This window comes from Mobula birostris, chromosome 17, assembly GCF_030028105.1.
Source record: "Mobula birostris isolate sMobBir1 chromosome 17, sMobBir1.hap1, whole genome shotgun sequence".
Lineage (NCBI taxonomy): Eukaryota > Metazoa > Chordata > Chondrichthyes > Myliobatiformes > Myliobatidae > Mobula > Mobula birostris.
The window spans coordinates 2261622-2283012 of NC_092386.1; the positions used below are offsets into that span (position 1 = coordinate 2261622).

Genomic DNA, 21391 nt, shown 5'->3' on the forward strand with positions numbered 1-21391 from the left:
ACTCCAGATTCGGCCTCACCAATGCCTTATACAACCTCATCATAACATTCCATTTATGTTTAATAAAATGTTGTTTTCCTATAGGTTTTATCTTAATTTAACATTCAGCACTCTTCACAATAGGAGGGAGGGCATTCTAACTCAGTTGTTTTTGTTCGTCCATCGTTGACGTCGATGAGGACCTCGACACCATAATAATGGTGTCGAGACTAGCGCGTGATTTGGATTTAAGTGAGGGAGAGTTGGGCAGCGTCAGCCTCACTCTCTCTTCCCAATTCCCATCTGGCTCCAGTGGCAAGACAGAGTCTAGTTGGCTGGAGATGGGACTAGGCGCAGTGGATGACCAGGACATCTTCTGTGTCTTGTCCTGCTCTACACGTTCCACGACGCTTGCAGAGACCGCCTTCTTGACCGTTGGACCTTCCATTGGTCTCGTCCACTCAATCCGCCGGAGTCTGTCTTCACAACTACAGAATTCTAACTACAGAATAATTGAAAAGCAAGCTAGACCAAAAATTTGCCAGTTTATTTCGGTGAAGATTACAAGTGAAAACTACATGCACAGTATAAATTGTAATTGTTGTGCATGTATTTGCATGCTTCAACATGCATGTATTTACATGTTTTATGTGATTATTTTGCATGTATTTGCATGCTTTATGTAATTATTTAGCATGTATTTGCATGCTTTAATTGTGATCCCCTTTTGTGTTTATCGTGACTCACCAGTCGGAAATATGCTCGCGGAAGGAACTTCAGAGACAATTGTCTGCTCAACCTGAACCCTAACTCTGAATACGTGAATGGTTTCAGCATGGGTGTAGTCCAACATATCTCAGTTCTTGTTCTAAGTATCTCTTGTGTTTCCATCTTTTTTTCTGTCTCTCATTTTTCTCAATTATCTCTCATTTATTTTTTTCTGTTTGAGTGCTTTGTGCCTCCTTAGTTTATAAGCTTATTGTATTGTGGACAATGGTTTTTAAATACATAATTGTTTCCATAGCTGTTTGAGTTAACCCGTTTTTTCTGGTACCAATGAGCCAGCATGAATTAGGTGTGAAATATTCTGTGGGCATATGAAAGGCCTGTTTGATCTATATGAACCAAGAAGTTGTAGCTATCACACTGCGTGAGATTTCACTGAGATATTTATTTCCGATTTAGGGGTTGATGTATTAAATATGTTGTCAGTCTGTTGCATGAACAAGTTAAATGATGCGGAAATGCAGTAATATTCCCAATTTTTAGTAAATATGATGGACACTTCTATCCTGGCCTCTTCAGGGGTGTCACTGTCGCATGGCAGTTAAGGCTGATTTATACTTGCTTATGCCGTAGACTACACAAGTGGGCTACGCCGTTGTGAGCATTTATACTTGTGTGTTGGTGTGTCTGCGTCGCTCTGCAATTCACCACCAAAACGCTAGCTGGCAGTGGGGTTTCTATGCCACTGTGTTGAGTTTCTTCGTGTTGAAACTCAACACGAAAAAACTCAAACTTCAAACAATGGCGACTGAAACTGAAGGAGGGTTAATTTTCTGTGCTTGTCCGGCCACTGAGAGACATGGACAAGGAAATGCATTTCAAATATTTTCGGATGTCAGCAGGTAGATTTGATGATTTGGTTTATCGTTTCCAACCATTTATTTCGCATCAGTGTATGCACAGTATACTCAGAGAGTGGCAGTCACCATTCGAGTTTTAGCTTCAGGTGGAAGTCAACAGGCTGTAGCAGCTACAAACTGGCGTCAAGCACAGGGTCCTCCATAATTTCGGAGGTCTATAAATCTTTATGGAAAGCATTGCAGCCAGAGTTCCTTCCCTGCCCTCCAGTCATCCAAGGGGAAGCTATTGCAGCGTAGGAGGAAATGCGATGCTACCAGGTGGACCAATCACATTTGTTGCAGTCTGTGTCGCCGTGACGCATAGTTACATTTTTGGGGAGGTGCATGTCAGGCTACGGCGTAGGGTACGCGGCTACGCTGTACCTACAGCATCGATTTGACGCACAAGTATAAATTGGCCTTAAGTGCAACACCAGTGAACACTGATTGTGGTTTGATCTCAGCATCATCTGTAAGGAGTTTGTCCATTCTCCGCAGGACCACATAAGTTTCCTCCAGGTGCTTTGGTTTCCTCCCACACATTAGGGTTGATGATGATGTAGGGATCGGGTTAGTGCGTTGTGGGCATGTTGTATTGTCACTGGATGTGTGGTGACACGAGCAGACTGCACCCAAATGCAGTCCTTTCCTTAGACTGCGTTGCTTGTTGATGTAAATCAATGCATTTCACTGAATATTTTGATGTATGTGTGACAAAATAAAGTTAATTTGATGTAAAAGGCACAGTTGCACTGAGCAAACTCAATTATCCCAGTGGACGCCAAGGTAATGTAGCCATTAGTGTGATGCTATTCCAGATTGGGCTGTTCCAGAGTTTGGAGTTCAATTCCAGATCCATTCTGTAGGGAGTAAGTCTCTGTATACCCTCCCCATGGGGTTTTACTTGGTGCTGCAGATTAGGTTAGGGTCAGTCGGGGTTGTGGGGTTGCTGAGGCGGTGTGGCTCGAAGGGCTAGAAAGGCTGACTCCGTGCAGTATCGCGAAATAAATAAATAACGGGAAATATACACTGATAGATAATAGACAATTCTGTTGAATGAAGAAGAAAAAATAAATATGTTAACATAATCTCAGATATCCAGGCTGTTGAAAAGAGTCCAAAATCAAATGTAATTTGTCTCATTGAATTAATTAAAGGACCACATCAATAGTCCAATAATCTGCAATGCTCATTATAAAGCTAATTTCCTTTCTGAAGTGCAATAATTCAAACTAAAGTGAGTATTTCAGTGTCGGCCTAACACGGTCGCTATGTAATTATGGTGTAACATAATCTAATTGGTCTACAGTAGATTAGTATGTGTCGGTTTTGTGGAAGATTAAAATGTCTTAGTTTACACTTTAAAATAGAGAGGGTGGGGGAATGAGATGATGGTTTGCAGATTACTGTGTTGTGAATGATTTTGGAGTGTTGGTGCGTGGCCAAGTGGTTAAGGCGTCGGTCTAGTGATCTGAAGGTCACTAGTTCGAACCTCAACTGAAGCAGCGTGGTGTGTCCTTGAGCAAGGCACTTAACCACACATTGCTCTACAACGACACCGGTGCCAAGCTGTATCGGCCCTAGTGCCCTTCCCTTGGACAACATCGGTGTCATGGAGAGGGGAGACTTGCAGCATGGGCAACTGCTGGTCTTCCATACAACCTTGTCCAGGCCTGTGCCCTGGAAACATTCCAAGGCGCAAATCCATGGTCTCACAAGACTAACAGGTGCCTGTAAAGAATGATTTTGGAACTATATTGGCAAAGTGAAATCTGCAGATATCTGTGATGTGAATGATTTTAGAACTATTGGCAAAGTGAAATTGGCAGATTGCTGTGGTGTGATTAGTCTGGGAACTGAGTTTGCAAAGTGAATTCTACAGATTACGGTGGTGTGAATGGTTTCAGAACGACGTTGGCAAAGTGAAATGTGTAATTTCAACCATCCTACTTTCCTGGTGAATGAGGTTGTCTGATAGTTAAAGCAATATATGACAGGGAGGTCAAAGAAGGCCGGAGAGAGTAAAAAGAAACTAATTTGTAGAGCCTCTTGTCATGAAGTCAGGACATTACTCAGAGTTCACACCCAATGAAATAATTTATGAAGCCTGTTTGTAAGTATATAGAAATTGCAGCAAACGACACTGTATTATGGGTCATGTTCGTGTCTGTATTATGGGATATTAAGCAGCAGGGAGGAATTCATTTTAAACATATTATCTGAAAGGCAGTATGCAGTGCTACACTAGGTCAGCCAAAAGTGATCTGTGTGAATCCCTGTGAATTGATATTCTAGATTAAATATTTTACATCTCAATTAAACAAATAAAAATCTGATCCATTTTTCAATTTGCCGTTACTACAAGTAATTGTCACTTAGGTTGTATTTCCAAATGTATGCTAAATGCGATGTTTAAAATTCTGTTTCTCCAGGGAGCAGTGACCCATTTTGTGTGATTGAATTGAATAATGACAGACTGCAGACACATACTGTCCATAGGAGCCTCAGCCCTGTGTGGAACAAAGTCTTCACGTTGTGAGTATCAGTACACTGATATGATTTTCCACTTACTTTTCCTACAAACGTGATGTCCTGGTTTCAGGAGCTCTTGCCAGTTCAAACCATTACCAGCAGCAGGAGCAAAGAGTGCTGCGTCTAATGCAGTACGCAGGTAACATCAAAAGGTGACTGCGACTTCAAATGTGCATTCTAAGCAATTAAGTTCAACAATCATACACAACACAAGGCACATATAAGATAGCAGTAAACATACAGTTCCACAAAAAGTATAGCGCAGCCCGAATTAAATCCTGCGTCCATGAATGTTTCCGCAAAAAGCAAGCTCACAGCAGTCTGCAGTCAAACGGAGTTCAGCTTGTCTTCCACCAAGCGAACACTGGTGTTATTCTTTAACATGTTTATTTTATGAAATTAATATTAAACGTATAATGGTTTTGTAAACTAAATATGTTAAAGAATAAGTTTTTAAACTCTATGTTTGCCTTCCCCTTTTCTGCATAAACACAAGAGATTCTGCAGATGCTGGAAATCCAGAGAAACACACACAAAATGCTGGAGGAACTCAGCAGGTCAGGCAGCATCTGTGGAAAGGAATAGACAGATGACTTTTCAGACCAAAACCCTTCATCTGGACTGGAAAGGAAGGGGGAAGAAGCCAGAATAAAAAGGTGGGAGGGAGTGAAGGAGTACAAACTAGAAGGTGACAGGTGAAGCCAGGTGAGATGAAGGGCAGGTGGCTGGGAGAGGGGGGACGAAGTGAAAAGATGGGTGGTGATAAATAGAGAAGATAAGGGGCTGAAGAAGGAATCTGATGGGAGAGAGAAATGGACCGTGGAAGAAAAAGAAGTAGTAAGGGAACCAGAGGGTGGTGATCAGCAGGTGAGGAGAAAGGAAAGGGGTGAGAATGGAGCCAGAATGAGGAATTGAAAAAGAGATCATTTATCTGTCATTCCAGAATCAAAGGCACAGTATTGTTCTGCACCTAGTGCTATTCATAAAGAGGCAGTGAGATGTGGGATTTTTCCATCATTCTGCTTGTAAATGGGGGAAACGGTATGGAAACACCAATGCCCATGGACAGAAGAGCTGACAAAAAGCCTAGTTCATCATGGGCAAAGCCTTTCCCACCATTAAGCACATCTACAAGGAGTAGTGCCACAAGGAACCAACACCCACCATCCAGGCTATGCTCTGCTGCCATCAGACAGGAGGTACAGGAGCCTTGGGTCCCAAACCATAATGTTCAGGAACAGTTATTACCCTTCAACTATCAGTCTCTTGAACCAGCATGGATAACTTCACTCACCTCAACCCTGATCTGATTCCATGACCTATGGACTCACTTTCAAGGTCTCTACAACTCCTGTTCTCAGTACTTATTTTCTTATTTTTATGTGCATAGTTTGCCTTCTTTTGCACATTGGCTGTTTGTCAGTCTTTCTTGTGTGTAGATTTTTACTGATTCTATTGTACTTCTCTACTCTATTGCAAATGCCTGCAAGTAAATGGATCTCAGGGTTGTATTTAGTGATATATACGAACTTAAGTAATAAGATTATCAGTTGCCGTAGTAGAATGTGTATTTGCATTGCAGTGGTGTGGTGCAGGGAAATTAGAATTGGAATCAGTTTGAATATCATTGGCATATATGATGAAACTTGTTTTTATAAATTACAATAAAAAGTATAAACCGTACTTGGACCCACAATGTAGCTATGGAGATTAGACCTTTGCACAGTGGGATAGTCATTTTATGTATCGCACGGTACAGCTGTCACCAAAAAAAAAACAAATTCCATGACATATGTGAGTGATGATAAACCTGATTCTGATCTGGGTCTCTATCGTGGATCGAGAATGGGAAAGGGGCAGGGTGAGGGGAATCATAGTTGGGAGGAGAGGTATGGAGAGGGGAGGGAGTGGGAAGTTTCAGAGAGACATCCTGTAATGATCAATAAACCAATTGTTTGGAATCATATAACCTTGCCTGGTGTCTCAGGACTGGGTGTGGCTGGATCCGTGCCTCGCCCCCCGCCTTGCACTCCTTCTCACACCACTTCTGCTGCGCACCATTCTCACCATTCCCAACATCCTGATAGATTTACAACCTCCCTCTCTGCTCCATGTTGATAAATACAGTACCGTGCAAAAGTCTTAGGCACCCTAGCTATATATATGTGACTAAGACTTTGCACAATAATGTATTAAATTACATTAAATAAATAGTGCAAAAAGAGAGAAAAAAATATTGAGCTAGTGCTCATGGGTTCAATACCCATTTAGAAATCTGATGGCAGAAGAGAAAAAGCCATCCCTAAAACGTTGAATGTATGCCTTCAGGTTCCTGTTCCATCTCTTTGATGGTGGCAATGAGAAGTGGGCATGTGCTGGCTGGTGAGGGTCTTTAACTGCGGATGCCACCGTTGTGAGGCATCACCTTTTGAAGGTGTCCTGCGTGCTGGGGAGGTCAGGACATGATGCAGCTGGCTGAGTTCACAACTTCCTGCAAAAATGTCAACCTTGCAACACCCTTGCAACCGATCCTGCCACCTTGCAACAGAAAGTATTTTCAAAGTTTCAAGATAAAATTTCCATTTCAGCTGTAATTCTGCAGGTGCTTCTGTTAAATAAATTTCTAATAAGTAATTCTTGGTATTGTCTATTACGTACATAGTTGAAGTTAATAAAGACATAAGTGTAGGGAAGAAAGACCGAAAGGCGTTTACATTTTTTTACACGATGGTCAGAGAATGCTATGTCAGGGTGCTGATTGTGTCTTTACGTACAAGCTAACATCATTTATCACAGCTCAGATAAGTGCAATGTCTGCTGCTTAAACCATAGAAAAAAAGTCCATAATTGCTTCATCCCATTCAGAAAGGTCAGGTCACTCATCTCTTAAATTATACGGAAGAATGGAAGTGTTTGCCATGTTCAGTCTGGCTGGAAATGATGGCACCCTGTCAAAGCAAGATGTTCCATTCATTTAATAGAATGTAATCTGATTTATTGAGTCATTATTGGTTTATGTTGTAACAACCTACAGAAAACTGTGCATGCAATGAATTTATACGATGAGTTCTGCATATTCTTCAGTACATGCGGGTATCCATATATCTGTCCATCAAATGATTAGCCAAAAGGGGTTGGGCCAAGTTGCACCTTCACTGTGGAGAGGATTGTTGAAATGATTATTTGGTGAATCCAATAATGAGCAGATAATTTGCTCTGATATTCAAACTGAAAGTTAACCCTGTCTGGCTTTGGATCTCAAATTTTTTTTCAGGAAAGTTTGAGCAAAAAGGAAGTTGTATAAGGGTTTCTTAACATTGAAATGTTTGCAGTCATTAACACAGGTTCTGCAGGTGCTTGAAATCTTGAGTAACACACACAAAGTGCTGCAAGAGATCCAAGTTCTCCAAGAATCTGGTTGAAGGGTCTCAGCCCAGAATGTCGACTGTTTGTTCTCTCCATAGATGCTGCTTGTCCTGCAACATGTGTGTGTTGCTCTACATTTCCAGCATCTGCAGAACCTCTTGTTTGTAATAAGTCGAAGCCAGTTAGGCTTTTGAAAGATAAAGAATAGTTTTGCTCCAAAGATTTGAAAGAAGTTCTTTTTACACTGTTAACCTGAAATGTGCAGGGAAGATCAGTGTGTCACTCACACACTGCTGTGGAAAATGTGTGCATCGAAGGTTCCTTCCCCCCCCCTTCCCTCCCCTCCCCCCTTTCCCTCTCCCCCCTCTCTACCCCTTCTCCTTCCCTTCTCTCTCTCTCCCCCTCCCTCCCTCCCTCCCTCACTTCCCCACCCCTCTCCCCCTCTCCCACCATGAGTAATGTTGTTCCATTATTCAAGAAGGCAACCAGGGATAATCCTGGAAACTGGACTGGTGAGTTTCACGTTAGTGGTAGGGAAGTTGCTGGTGAGAATTTTTAGGGATAGGATTTACGAGCATTTGGAAAACCATACACTCATTTAAAGATGACTAAAATTTGAAGAGTACATTTAAAAGGTTGATTTTTTGAACTGCCGGTAATGTTCCCCCCTCACCATTCCCCATCCCCTTTTCCCTCTCTCAGCTTATCTCCTTACCTGCCCATCACCCTCCTCCAGTGCTCTTCCCCCTTTTCTTTCTTCCCCGGCCTTCTGTCCTCTCCTATTACATTCCCCCTTCTCCAGCCCTGGATCTCTTTCACTAATCAACTCCCCAGCTCTTTACTTCCCCCCTCCCGGTTTCACCTGTCACCTTGTGTTTCTCCCACCCCCTCCCCCAGCTTTTAAATCTACTCCTCATCTTTTTTTCTCCAGTCCTGCTGAAGGGTCTCAGTCCAAAACACTGTACTCTTCTCCACAGACGCTGCCTGGCCTGCTGCGTTCCTGTGTGTGCGGCTTGGACTTCCAGCTTCTGCAGATTTTCTCAGTTTAAAAGTCAGGAAGTTATGTTGCAGCTTTATAAAACTTTATAAGGCTGCATTTGGAGCATTGTGTACAGTTCAGTTACAGGGCACCCTGTTATGGGAAGAATGTTGATTCTTTGGAGAAGGCACAGAAGAGATTTACCAGGATTAGAGAGCGTGTGCTATAATGAGAGGCTGGACAAACCTCTGGAGGAGCAGAGTCTGAGGGGAGATCTGATCGAGGTTATAAGATTATGAGAGGCATAGACAGAGTAGGCAAACAGTATCTTTTTCTCAGGGTTGAAAAGTCTGATAGCAGAGGACGTGCATTTCAGGTGAGGATGGGTAATTTCAAAGGAGATGTGAGAGGTAAATGTTTTACACAGAGGGAGTGGTGGGGGCCTGGAATGCCCTGCCTGGGGTGATGGTAGAGGCAGATACATTTGGGACTTTTAATAGATGTTTAGATAGGCACATGAATGTGAGGAAACTGGAAGGATATGGACATTGTGTAGACAAAGGGGATTAGTTTAGTTGGCCATTTGATGACAAGTTTATTTGGTTCGGCACAGCATGGTACTGCACTGTACTGCACGGTGTTCTATTCGACTCATTTTAATGACGTAACTTTCCTTTACTGCTTTATACTTGGTTGAGAATTGAAAATTGAGAAGTTCAGTCGAATTTGGGGAGGGTTGAGTTTTAGTAGCACAAATATACAGTAAGCCTCAGTTGTATTTTAGTTCTCTGAAACCTAAAAGGCTCTCAACATAGAGAAGCAGAAAGTCCATTGCTTTATGAATTTTTCTTACATTTTTGCACAATCCAGTGATAAGCTTAAGCCATTAAGCAAATTTTAACCCACACCATCTGGGCCATACTCTCTTCTCGCTGCTGCCATTAGGAAGGTACAATAAGTCAGACCTACACATCCAGCTTCAGGAACAGTTATTAATCTCAACCATCAGGCTCTTGAACCAGAGTGGATAATTTCAGTCAACTTCATTCACACCAACACTGAATTAGACCCACTTCCAAGGACACTTCATCTCATGTTCTCAATATTTCATTGTCATCATCGTCGTCGTGGCTATCCCTCGAGGTTGAGGTTGATGGTCTTTGTTCTGAAGAAGTGGCCCACAGAGCGAAGATGCCTGTGTGTGTATTTGTTTAAAATGTACTTGATGTTGCACTCCAAGAAGCACACGATACTTCATAAATCAACCAACTGATTCCAGTGGCATGGAAACCACAACGATTAGAGCTGATGGATTTGTTGCAGCCTTCATCCGCCTTCACAGCCATTCAGTTCGAAGTAACTTCGTCCGCCTGTTCCACCGTTGAGGTCTTGGTTGGATTGTTCTTTGTCAGGGACCTCACCCGCGACTTTACCGCCATGGGTGACCCTACCAGGAGCATAGCTCCAGACAGCTTCGCTCTCGGGATCACAGGACCACACAAGCTTCTCCACCATGACAAGGTGACAATCCATAGAGAAGATTTATTTATTTATTGAATATTTATTGTTCATTTATTTATCATTATTATTATTTCTTTTTTCTCTTTCTTTTTGTATTTACAGATTTGTTGTCTTTTGCACATTAGTTGTTTGTCTGTCCTTTCACTGATTCTATTGTGTTTCTTGTATTATCTGTGATTGCCTGCAAGTGAATGAAGCTCAGGGTTGTATATGGAAACATCTATGTACTTTGATAATAAATTTACTTTGAACTTTGAATGCCATCATTGAGCTTTAAATGGGGCCTTTCAGGCCACAGGGTTCCTTTAATATCACTCTTCATGTTGCTGCGAGTCAAATGTAATTGGGTGGGTTCTATTCATTAGTGGCCATTAGGACTAATCTTCTCTTTATTAATCAAAGTCTCATTTTGGCAAAGTCTCAAAGAGCCAATCTTTTCTAGTGGCTTATAGCAAGTTGCTAACAATTCAATTTCACACGGACTTTTTCTTCTGGTGTTGTTTGACTTGCTAACACTTTTCAGTGCTACATCAAACAGAAGGATGTTTACAGGAAAGTGTCTAAACTTTCTAATAACCAAGCTACCTATTAACTGCTAAAGCACAAAGTTATTTGAATGCAGTGAATATAGATCATAAAACAAAATGTTAAGTTCAGAATATATTACAATAGCCTAAAATTTGTAGTCTATGGTTGAATAGTTTGTCCATGGGCTCACACAGAAGGAATACTCACTTGCCCAAGGTACTAAGCAGCAGAAAATACCAATCATATCTCAGAGCTAGAATTTTCAGAAAATGAAAGAAAATTTTAAAAAAGCTAAAAATTGGAATTCAAAGAGCAGTAACAGCAAGACAAGTTAGGGTAATACACACAAAATACTGGAGGAACTCAGTTGGGATGTCCTGATGAAGGGTCTCAGCCTGAAATGTCAACTGTTTACTCTTTTCCATAGATGCTGCCCGGCCTGCTGAGTTCCTCCAGCAGTTTGTGTGCAGTACTTTGATTTCCAGCATCTGCAGATTTTCTCTTGTTTGTGAACCAGAAAAGTCAAGGTGGTTTGAAATTGGAGTCCATGAGAAATGTTTTAAAACGTGTTTAGTTCCATGGAATATTTCTAAATGGGTGTGATATAACAGTTCACTAGAACTTTAAATCATCTCTCAGAATCAATTTTCTTGTAGGATTCAGTATGGATTTGAAATATATTCTGAACTTTGTCTCCTTCTGCATAACATGAAGAACTTGTACTTGCTATGTCAACTGTACTTACCAAATTAGTTCAGACAATATTCACCTATGTTAGCCAGTGCACCTGATGGCACCACGGTAGTGTTGCAGTTAGCATGATGCTATTACAGCTCAGTGTGTTGGAGTTCAGAATTCAATCCTGCTGTCCCTGTAAGGGTTCTCTGGGCACTCTGGTTTCCTCCCACAGTCTGAAGGAATATCAGTTATAGGTTAATTGGTCATTGTAAATTGCCCCATGATTAGGCTGGGGTTAAGTTGGAGGGTTGCTGGGTATCATGGTTCAAAGGGCTGGAAGAGCCAGTTCTGTGGTATGCCTATAAATAAACCTGCCAGTTCACGTTAAGCCAGTCTAAGAATATACAATGGCTCTGAGCCGAATTCTGAAGATTTCCCATTCTGGTAGCCAGACCAACTAGTTTGTCTGTGTCAAATCTGCTTTTGGTGTCTCGTTTACTGAGTGTGACAGATGTGCTTGCTGTCTCAGCCATGCCAGCTGCAGTAAGTCAGCCAATTGGGTTTAATGTGACAGCTTTGAGTACCTGCGGCACTACAACAGCTGTTGTTTCGTACACTGACACCACTCATCTAAATCCCTTTTTGTTGTCCTGTTCATTATTCTAAGGTGCTAAATTATTTCAATTTCCAAGCACCCTATGCTATGTTTAGAGGGAGAGATAATATAACTTCAATGTTCTGAAATTGCAATATAATATTCTGGCATCTTTCCCCTTCCATAAGGCCAAAAGACCATAAGATATAGAAGAACTGGGCCATTTGACCAATCGAGTCTGCCCTGCCATTTCATCATGGCTGATCCATTTTCCCTCTTAGCCCTAATCCCAGTATTCCTTCATGCCTTGTCTAATTGGGAAACAATCAACCTCTGCCTTAAATATACCCAATGACTTGGCCTCCATTGCCATCTGTGGCGATGAATTCCACAGATTCACCACTCTCTGGCTAAAGAAATTCCTCCTCATGCCATTCTAAAAGGACACCCCTCTATTTTGAGACTGTGCCCTGTGGTCTTAGACTCTCCCACCATAGAAAACATTCTCTCCACATCCACCCTATCAAGGCCTTTCAGTATTTGATAGGTTTCAATTAGATCACCCCTCATTCTTCTGAATTCCAGTGAATACAGGCCAGAGCTGTCAAATATTCTTCAAATGACAAGCCGCTGAATCCTGGAATCATTTCTGTGAACCTCCTTTGAACCCTCTCCAGTTTCAGAATGTCCTTTATAAGGTAAGGAGCCCAAAACTGCTCACAATACTCCAAGTGAGGCTTCACCAGTGCTTTATAAAGTCTCAACATTACATCCTTGGTTTTATATTCTAGACCTCCTTGAATGAATGCTAACATTGCATTTGCCTTCCTCACCACAGACTCAAAATGCAAATTAACCTTTAGGGAATCCTGCACAAGGACTCCCAAGTCCTTTTGCACCTCAGTTTTTTAAAAATATTTTCTCTCCATTTAGAAAATAGTCAACCCTTTCATTTATTCTACCAAAGTACATACCTATACACTTCCAAATCTCCCAATCTGTGCAAGCCTTATGTAGCCTCTCTACTTCCTCAAAGCTACCTACCCCTTCACCTATCTTCATATCATGTGCAAACTTTGCAACAAAGCCATCAATTCCTTCACCCAAATCATTGACATATAATGTAAAAAAAACAGTCCCAACACAGAGCCCATGGAACATGACTAGTCACTGGCTGGCAGCCAGAAAAGGTGCCCTTTATTCCTGCTCATTGCTTCATGCCAGTCAGCCACTGCTTTATCCTAATAGAATCTTTCTTGTAACACCGTGGGCTCGTAGCTTGTTGAACAACCTCATATGTGGTAGCTTCTCAAAGGCTTTCTGAAAATCCAAGTACACAACATCAACTGTTTCTCCTTTGCCTATCCTGGTTGTTATTTCTTCAAAGAATTCCAACAGATTTATCAGGCAAGATTTTGCCTATTTTATCATGTGCTTCCAATACCCTGAGACCTGAACCGTAATAATCAAATTGAATTGACTTAATGTCTTACATCCTTCACATACATGAGTAAAAATCTTCACTGTCTACCTCTGTCTAAATGTGCAATTTATAGTTATTTGTAATAAATAAGTATGTACAACAGGACAGTCAACGTAGCATAGAAATACAATTGTATCAGCGTGAGTTAATCAGTGTGATGGCCTGGTGGAAGAAGCTGTCCTGGACCCTGTTGGTCCTGTCTCTTATGCTGCAGTACCATTTCCCGGATGGTAGCAGCTGGATCAATTTGTGGTTGGGGTGACTTGGATCCCCAATGAACCTTTGGGCCCTTTGTACACACCTGTCTCTGTAAATGTCCAGAATAGTGGGAAGGTCACATCTACAGATGTGCTGGGTTGTCTACACCACTCTCTGCAGAGTCCTGCGATTGAGAGAAGTACAGTTTCCATACTAGGCAGTGATGCAGCCAGTCAAGATGTTCTCAACTGTGCCCCTATAGAAAATCCTTAGGATCTGTGGGACTCATGCCAAACTTCTTCAACCATTTAAGGTGAAAGAAGCACAGTTGTGCTTTTTTCACCACACAGCCGGTAAGTACAGATCATGTGAGATCCTCAGTGATGTGTACACCAAGGAACTTAAATCTGTTCACCCTCGCAGCCCCAGATCCATTGACGTCAATAGGGGTGAGCCTGTCTCCATTCCTCCTGTAGTCCACAACCAGCTCCTTTGGTTCTGCAACATTGAGGGAGAGATTGTTTTCTTGACACCACTGTGTCAGGGTGATGACTTCTCAGTAGGCTACCTCATTATTACTTGAGATAAGGCTAATTAATGTAGTATCTTCTGCAGATTTAATTGGCAGATTGGAGCTGTGGGTGGCGACACAATCATGGGTAAACAGGGAGTAAAGGAGGGTGCTTAGGACACAGCCTCAAGGTGCTCCTGAGGGTCAGAGGGGAAGAGGTGAGGGAGCCCACTCTTACCACCAGCCCGGCAGTCTGACAGGAAGTCCAAGATCCAGCTGCACAAGGCAGGGTGAAGGTTGAGGCTTCTGAGCTTCTTGTCAAGCTTGGAGGGAATTATTGTGTTGAATGCTGAACTGTAGTCCAGGAACAGCATTCTCACAGAAGTATCCCTCTTCTTCAGATGTGTAATAAAGATGTGTAGAGCTATGGCTATTGCGTCTTCTGTTGATCAGTTGTGTTGGTAGTTAAATTGTAGAGGGTCCAATGCAGGTGGTAGCAAGCTGCAGATGTAGTCCTTGACCAGCATCTCAAAGCATTTGCTTATTATTGAGTTGAGTGTGACAGGAATCCAGTTGTTCAGACATGATAGCCTGGTCTTTTTAGGTACACGAACAATAGTGGATGTTTTGAAGCGGGAGGGCACTCTACAATCCAACATTTTCCCAACCACTGAGTTCAAACTTACTGGCCTATAGTTTCCTTTCTTCTGCCTCTCTCCTTTCTTGAAAAATGGAGTGACGTTTACCATTTTCCAGTCTTCTGGAATCATTCAGAATCTAGTGATTCTTGAAAGATCATTACTACTGCCTGCACAATCTCTTCAGCCACCTCTTTCAGAACCCTGGGGTGTACACCGTCTACTCCAGGTGACTTATCTACCTTCAGACCTTTCAGTTTCCCAAGAACCTTCTCTCTAGTAATGGCAGCTTCACACACTTCATGCCCCTGACACCTGGAATTTCCAGCATTCTGCTTATGTCATCCACAGTGAAGACTGATGCAAAATGCATATTCAGTTCATCTGCCTTCTCTGCAGAATCATATTTCAGCCATCCAATATCCGCTCTCACCTCTTTCTTCAGATATATAAAGTGTAAAAAACTTTTGGTCCCATCAGCAGTCTTGATCCTGGCTCTTAGCCCGAGACATCAACAGCTTACACCTTCCCATAGATGCTGCCTTGCTTACTGAGTTCATCCAGCATTTTGTATATGAACTGCAGATCAATCAGTGGGCATTTTTCGTGAGGAACACAAATTAATCCAAAGTGGTATGCATTTGGAGAAGCAGATGACTGACTGAAGTAACTGAACTCTTTGACATGGCAAGAATTGTTGTTGAGGGAATCTTGTTGCTGATGAACTCATTAGAAGCATAGAAGCATAGAAAGCCTACAGCACAATACAGACCATTCGGCCCACAAAGCTGTGCCGAACATGTCCATACCTTAGAACTACCTAGACTCACCCATAGCCCTCTATTTTCCTGAGCTCCATGCACCCATCCAGGAGTCTCTTAAAAGTCCCTATTGTTCCTGCCTCCACCACCGTCGCCGGCAGCCCATTCCATGCACTCACCACACTGTGTGTGTAAAAAAAAAAAAACAACTAACTTACCCCTGACATCTCCTCTATACCTACTTCCAAGCACCTTAAAGCTATGCCCTCTCGTGCTAACCATTTCAGCCCTGGGGAAAAGCCTCTGACTATCCACAAGATCAATGCCTCTCATCATCTTATACACCTCTATCAGGTCACCTCTCATCCTCTGCCGCTCCAAGGAGAAAAGGCCGAGTTCACTCAACCTATTCTCATAAGGCATGCTCTCCAATCCAGGCAACATCCTTGTAAATCTCCTCTGCACTCTTTCTATGGTTTCCATGTCCTTCCTGTAGTGAGGTGACCAGAACTTAGCACAGTACTCCAAATGGGGTCTGACCAGGGTCCTATATAGCTGCAACATTACCTCTTGGCTCTTAAACTCAATCCCACGGTTGATGAAGGCTAATGCACTGTATGCCTTCTTAACCACAGAGTCAAACCTATGGACTCGGACCCCAAGATCCTGCTGATCCTCCACACTGCCAAGAGTCTTGCCATTAATACTATATTCTGCCATCATATTTGACCAACCAAGATGAACCACTTCACACTTATCTGGGTTGAACTCCATCTGCTACTTCTCAGCCCAGTTTTGCATCCTATCAATGTCCCGCTGTAACCTCTGATGGCCCTCCACACTATTCACAACACCTCCAACCTTTGTGTCATCAGCAAACTTACTAACCCATCCCTCCACTTCTTCATCCAGGTCATTTATAAAAATCACGAAGAGTAAGGGTCCCAGAACAGATCCCTGAGGCACACCACTGGTCACTGACCTTCATGCAGAATATGACCTGTCTACAACCACTCTTTGCCTTCTGTGGACAAGCCAGTTCTGGATCCACAAAGCAATGTCCCCTTGGATCCCATGCCTCCTGACTTTCTCAATAAGCCTTGCATGGGGTACCTTATCAAATGCCTTGCTGAAATCCATATACACTACATCTACGTATGGCTCTATCTTCATCAATATGTTTTGTCACATCCTCAAAAAATTCAATTACGTTCATAAGGCACAACCTACCTTTGACAAAGCCATGCTGACTATTCCTAATCATATTATGCCTCTCCAAATGTTCATAAATCCTGCCTTTCAGGATCTCAGGATCTTCTCCATCAACTTACCATTCATTTCAGCAGGTCTTATGAGAAGGCACGTTGTGTGTGTGTGTTAAGATCATAAGATATGGAAGTAGATTAGGCTATTTGGCCCATCGAGTCTGCGTCGCCATTTCATCACGGCTGATCCATATTCCCTCTCAGTCCTAATCAGGCGTCTTCTCCCCATATCCCTTCATGCCCTGTCTACTCAGGAACCTATCTGCCTCTGCCATAAATATACCCAATGACCTGGCCTCCAGAGCCACCTGTGGCAACAAATTCCACAGACTCACCACCCTCAGGCTGAACAAATTCCTCCTCATCTCCATGCTAAATGGATGCTCCTCTATTCCTGAGGCTGTGTCCTCTGGTCTTAGACACTCCCAGCATATGAAACATCTTCTTCACATGCACTCTGTCAAGACCTTTCACCATTTGATAGGTTTCAATGAGATAACCCCTCATTCTTCTAAATTCCAGTGAATACAGGCTCAGAGCCATCAAACGTTCTGCATATGACAAGACATTCAATCCTGTAATCATTTTCATGAACCTCCTTTGAACCCTCTCCAGTTTCAGAATGTCCCTTATAAGGTCAGGGTTCAGAACTGCACACAATACCCCAAGTGAGGCCTCACCAGTGCGTTATAAAGTCTCAACATTACATCCTTGCTTTTATATTCTAGTCCTCTTGAAATGAATGCTAATATTGCATTTGCCTGCCTCACCAAAGACTCAAGATACAAATTAACCTTTAGGGAATCCTGCACAAGGACTCCCAAGTCCTTTTGTGCCTCAGTTTTTTCTATTTTCTCTCCATTTAGAAAATAGTCGACCCTTTCATTTCTTCTACCAAAGTGCATGACCATATACTTCTTGACACAGTATTCCATCTGCCATTTCTTTGCCCATTCTCCTAATCTGTCTAAATCTTCAAAACTCCTTGCCTTCCACCTATTTTCGTATCACCTGCAGACTTTGAAACAATGCCTTCCATTCCATCATCCAAATCATTGACACATAATGTAAAAAGAGTTGGTCCCAACACAGTCCCCTGTGGAACATCACCAGTTCCCACCAGCCAATCAGCACAGCTCCCTTTATTCCCAGTCTTTGCTTGCTGCCCATCTGCCAATGCTCTATCCATGATCCGATATCTACTCTCACTTTTCTTTTAAATTTTATATATCTGAAGGAACTTTTGGTATCCTGTTTGATATTATTGGCTAGCTTACCTTGTTGGCACAACATTGTGGGTTGAAGGGCCTGTACTGTGCTGCACCATTCTATGTTCTATGTCTTCTTTAGTTGCGTTATGGTATTTTTTCAAAGCTTCCAATTAATTCTTCACTATTATAGGCCCCCTCTTTTGCTTTGACTTCCCTTGTCAGCCATGGTGGTTGCATCATATTGTCTTCAGAATACTTCTTCTTTAGGATGTATATATCCCGTGCCTTTTGAAGTGCTCCCAGAAGTTCCAGCCATTGCTGTTCTTGTGTCATCCCTGCCAGTGTTCTTTTTCCAATCAATTTTAGCCAACTCCTCTTCTCTTGCCTGTGCAATTCCCATTACAGTACTCCACTATAATACTGATAGATAGATAGATCTGACTTTGTCCAAAGCTGGCACAGTAGCAAGGGACTGAGATGAAAGATTGACGGGTATCTTTGCCACTGAATGGCAACAGCAAGGCCACTCACAAATCTTATGTATTTTGTTATATAGGTAAATAAGATTTAAATGTAGGAGTCATGATAAATTTTGAAGATGATATAATTTGTGTTTGACAAGATAAGGATGGTTTTTCACTTGAGAGACAATGATAATCTTCATTAAAATTAGAAGTGATATTTTTGACCCTTCGGTTAAATTTGAAGAAACTTGGAAACCTTTTATGAAACATTTTCATATGATGTAATCTGACCTTTCCGAATCTTTTTCCTAAACTTAAATTATATGATGAGAGGAGCGGAGTTAACGACATTATTGAATGTGTCTGATACAATCTGTTGGTCTAGCCCTGTTTTGCTTTTTTTGAGTTTTTTTTTCTCTTTTTCTTTTGGGCTTTTTTTTGTTTATATTTTTTTCTTTTTATTTCTTTTTTTAATGATTAATCTCATTATGAGTTTGGAAGTCTTTTATATCTATGTTACTTAAAATTCATTTTATATATGCTGATGAACATTATTCCAATCTCTTTGTACCAACTTTGTTATTGAGTTTATAATTTTGAAAAATTAATAAAAAGATTTAAAAAGAAAGAAAGATAATCTTCTGTTCAGTTGACCAGTAAAGGTTCCATTTAACAGTTCTTATAATCATTATACAGTACTTTATTCTGTTTAACTTCAATAAGGTGAACTGGCATTTTTGTTTTGGAGATGGTGGTTATGTTCTATAGTTAGAATAAAGCCAGTCACAGTGTAATTTCCTGTCATGTTTCCGAGTTATCTAGATCATCTACATGCCCATATTGTGATTACTGACTCCTAAGAGCTCTTTTATCTTAAGCACCCTAAGCACCTCTGGTTCATTACATAACACTCAATCCAATATAGCTGTCCTCCAGTATGCAAGGGTAAAAGGACCCTGATGGCAGTTATATGCAGCTCCCAACAGTAGCTGGGATGTGGACCACAGATTACAACAGGAAATAAAAAAGGCAAGTCAAAAGGCCAATGTTATGATAGTCATGGGAGATTTCAACATGCACTTTGATTGGGAAAATCAGGTTGGTAATGGATCTTAAGAGAGAAGTAGATTGAAGAAGTGGGGGGAGGGAAGTGAGAAACACATGGTGACAGGTGAAATCTGAAGCAAGAGGGATGAAGTAAAGAGCCGGGACGTTAATTGGTGAAGGAGACAGAAGAAATGGAAGAAAGAAAAGGGGGGAGGAGCACCAGAGAGTGTCGATGAGCGGGCAAGGAGATAAGATGAGCGAGAGAAAAGGGCTGGGAAATGGTGAAGGGGGTGCGGGGTGGGGGTTATTACCAGAAGTTTGAGAAATTGATGTTCATGCCATCAGGTTGGAGGCTACCCAAACAGAATATAAGGTGTTGTTCCTCCAACCTAAATTGGTCTCATCAAGAAAGTGGAGGAGGCCATGGATAGACATTTCAGAATGCGAAAGGGAAGCAGAATTAAAATGAATGGCCACTGGGCAATCCCACTTGTTCTGGTGGACGGAGTGTAGGCGTTTGGCAAAGCGGTCACCCAATCTACATCAGGTCTCACCTATCTACAGGAGACCACATTGGGAGCACCAGCCACAGTACATTACCCTGACATACTCACAGGTGAAATGTTTTCTCAGTTGGGAGGACTGTTTAGGGCCCTGGATGGTAGTGAGGCAGGAGGTGTCAGGGCAGGTGTAGCACTTGTTCTGCTTGCAAGGATAAGTGCCAGGAGGGAGATCAGTGGGGATGGACAAATGGACAAGGGAGTGATCCCTGCAGAAAGCAGAAAGTGGGGGGAAGGAAAGATGTGCTTGGTGGTGGGATCTGGATCCCCATCCTTAACAATTGATTCCAACGTCTTCCCAACTACTGAGGTCAGGCTAACTGGTCTATAATTTCCTTTCTGCTGCCTTTCTCCTTTCTTAAACAGTGGAGTGACATTTGCAATTTTCCAGTCCTCTGGCTCCAATGATTTTTGAACAATTATTACTAATACGATTATTATTACTGATGCCTCCACAATCTCTTCTGCTACTTCTTTCAGAACCCACCCAAGGGTGCAGTTCATTTGGTCCGGGTGACTTTGGTCTTTCAGCTTTTTGAGCACATTCTCCCTTGTAATAGTAACTGCACCCACTTCTCTTCCCTCACACCCTTCAACATCTGGCACACTGTTGGTGTTTTCTACAGTGAAGACTAATGCAAAATACTCATTTAGTTCATCTGCCATCTCCTTGACCCCATTATTATCTCTCCAGCCTCATTTTCTAATAGTCCTGTATCCACGCTCATCTCTTTTTTATTTTTTTACATACTTGAAAAAGCTTTTACTATCCACGTTGATATTGTTTGCTAGCTTTGACTTCCCACGTTAGCCACGGTTGTACTATTTTGCCATTTGAGTATTTCTTCATTTTTGGAATACAGCTATCCTGCACTTCCTCATTTTTCCCAGAAACGCACATCATTGCTTCTCTGCTGTCATCCCTGCCAGCATCTCCTTCCAATTTCCTTTGGCCAACTCCTCTCTCATACCACTGTAATTACCTTTACTCTGCTGAAATACTGCTGCATCAGACTTTACTTTCTCCCTAGCAAATTTCAAGATGAACTCTATCATATTGTGATTACTGACTCCTAAGAGCTCTTTTATCTTAAGCACCCTAAGCACCTCTGGTTCATTACATAACACTCAATCCAATATAGCTGTCCTCCAGTAGGGTCAACAACAAATTGCTCTAAAAAGCCATCTCGTAGGCATTCAGCAAACTCACTCTCTTAAGATCCATTACCAACCTGATTTTCCCAATCAAAGTGCATGTTGAAATCTCCCATGACTATCATAACATTGGCCTTTTGACTTGCCTTTTTTATTTCCTGTTGTAATCTGTGGTCCACATCCCAGCTACTGTTGGGAGCTGCATATAACTGCCATCAGGGTCCTTTTACCCTTGCAGTTTCTTGACTCAACCCACAAGGATTCAACATGTTCCGATCCTGTCACATCTTTCTAC

At 42.0% G+C, this 21391-nt stretch overlaps 1 protein-coding gene across 5 annotated transcripts in view; it reads left to right on the forward strand.

Moving 5' to 3' along the window:
- mctp1a (multiple C2 domains, transmembrane 1a) overlaps window positions 1–21391 on the forward strand; it is a 559392-nt gene that overhangs the window by 297348 nt on the left and 240653 nt on the right. For all 5 annotated transcript variants that reach the window (XM_072281200.1, XM_072281201.1, XM_072281204.1 and 2 more), the window contains exon 12: window positions 4037–4139. In XM_072281200.1, coding sequence (XP_072137301.1) covers window positions 4037–4139 — 103 coding nt within the window. The remainder of the gene's footprint in view (window positions 1–4036; window positions 4140–21391) is intronic.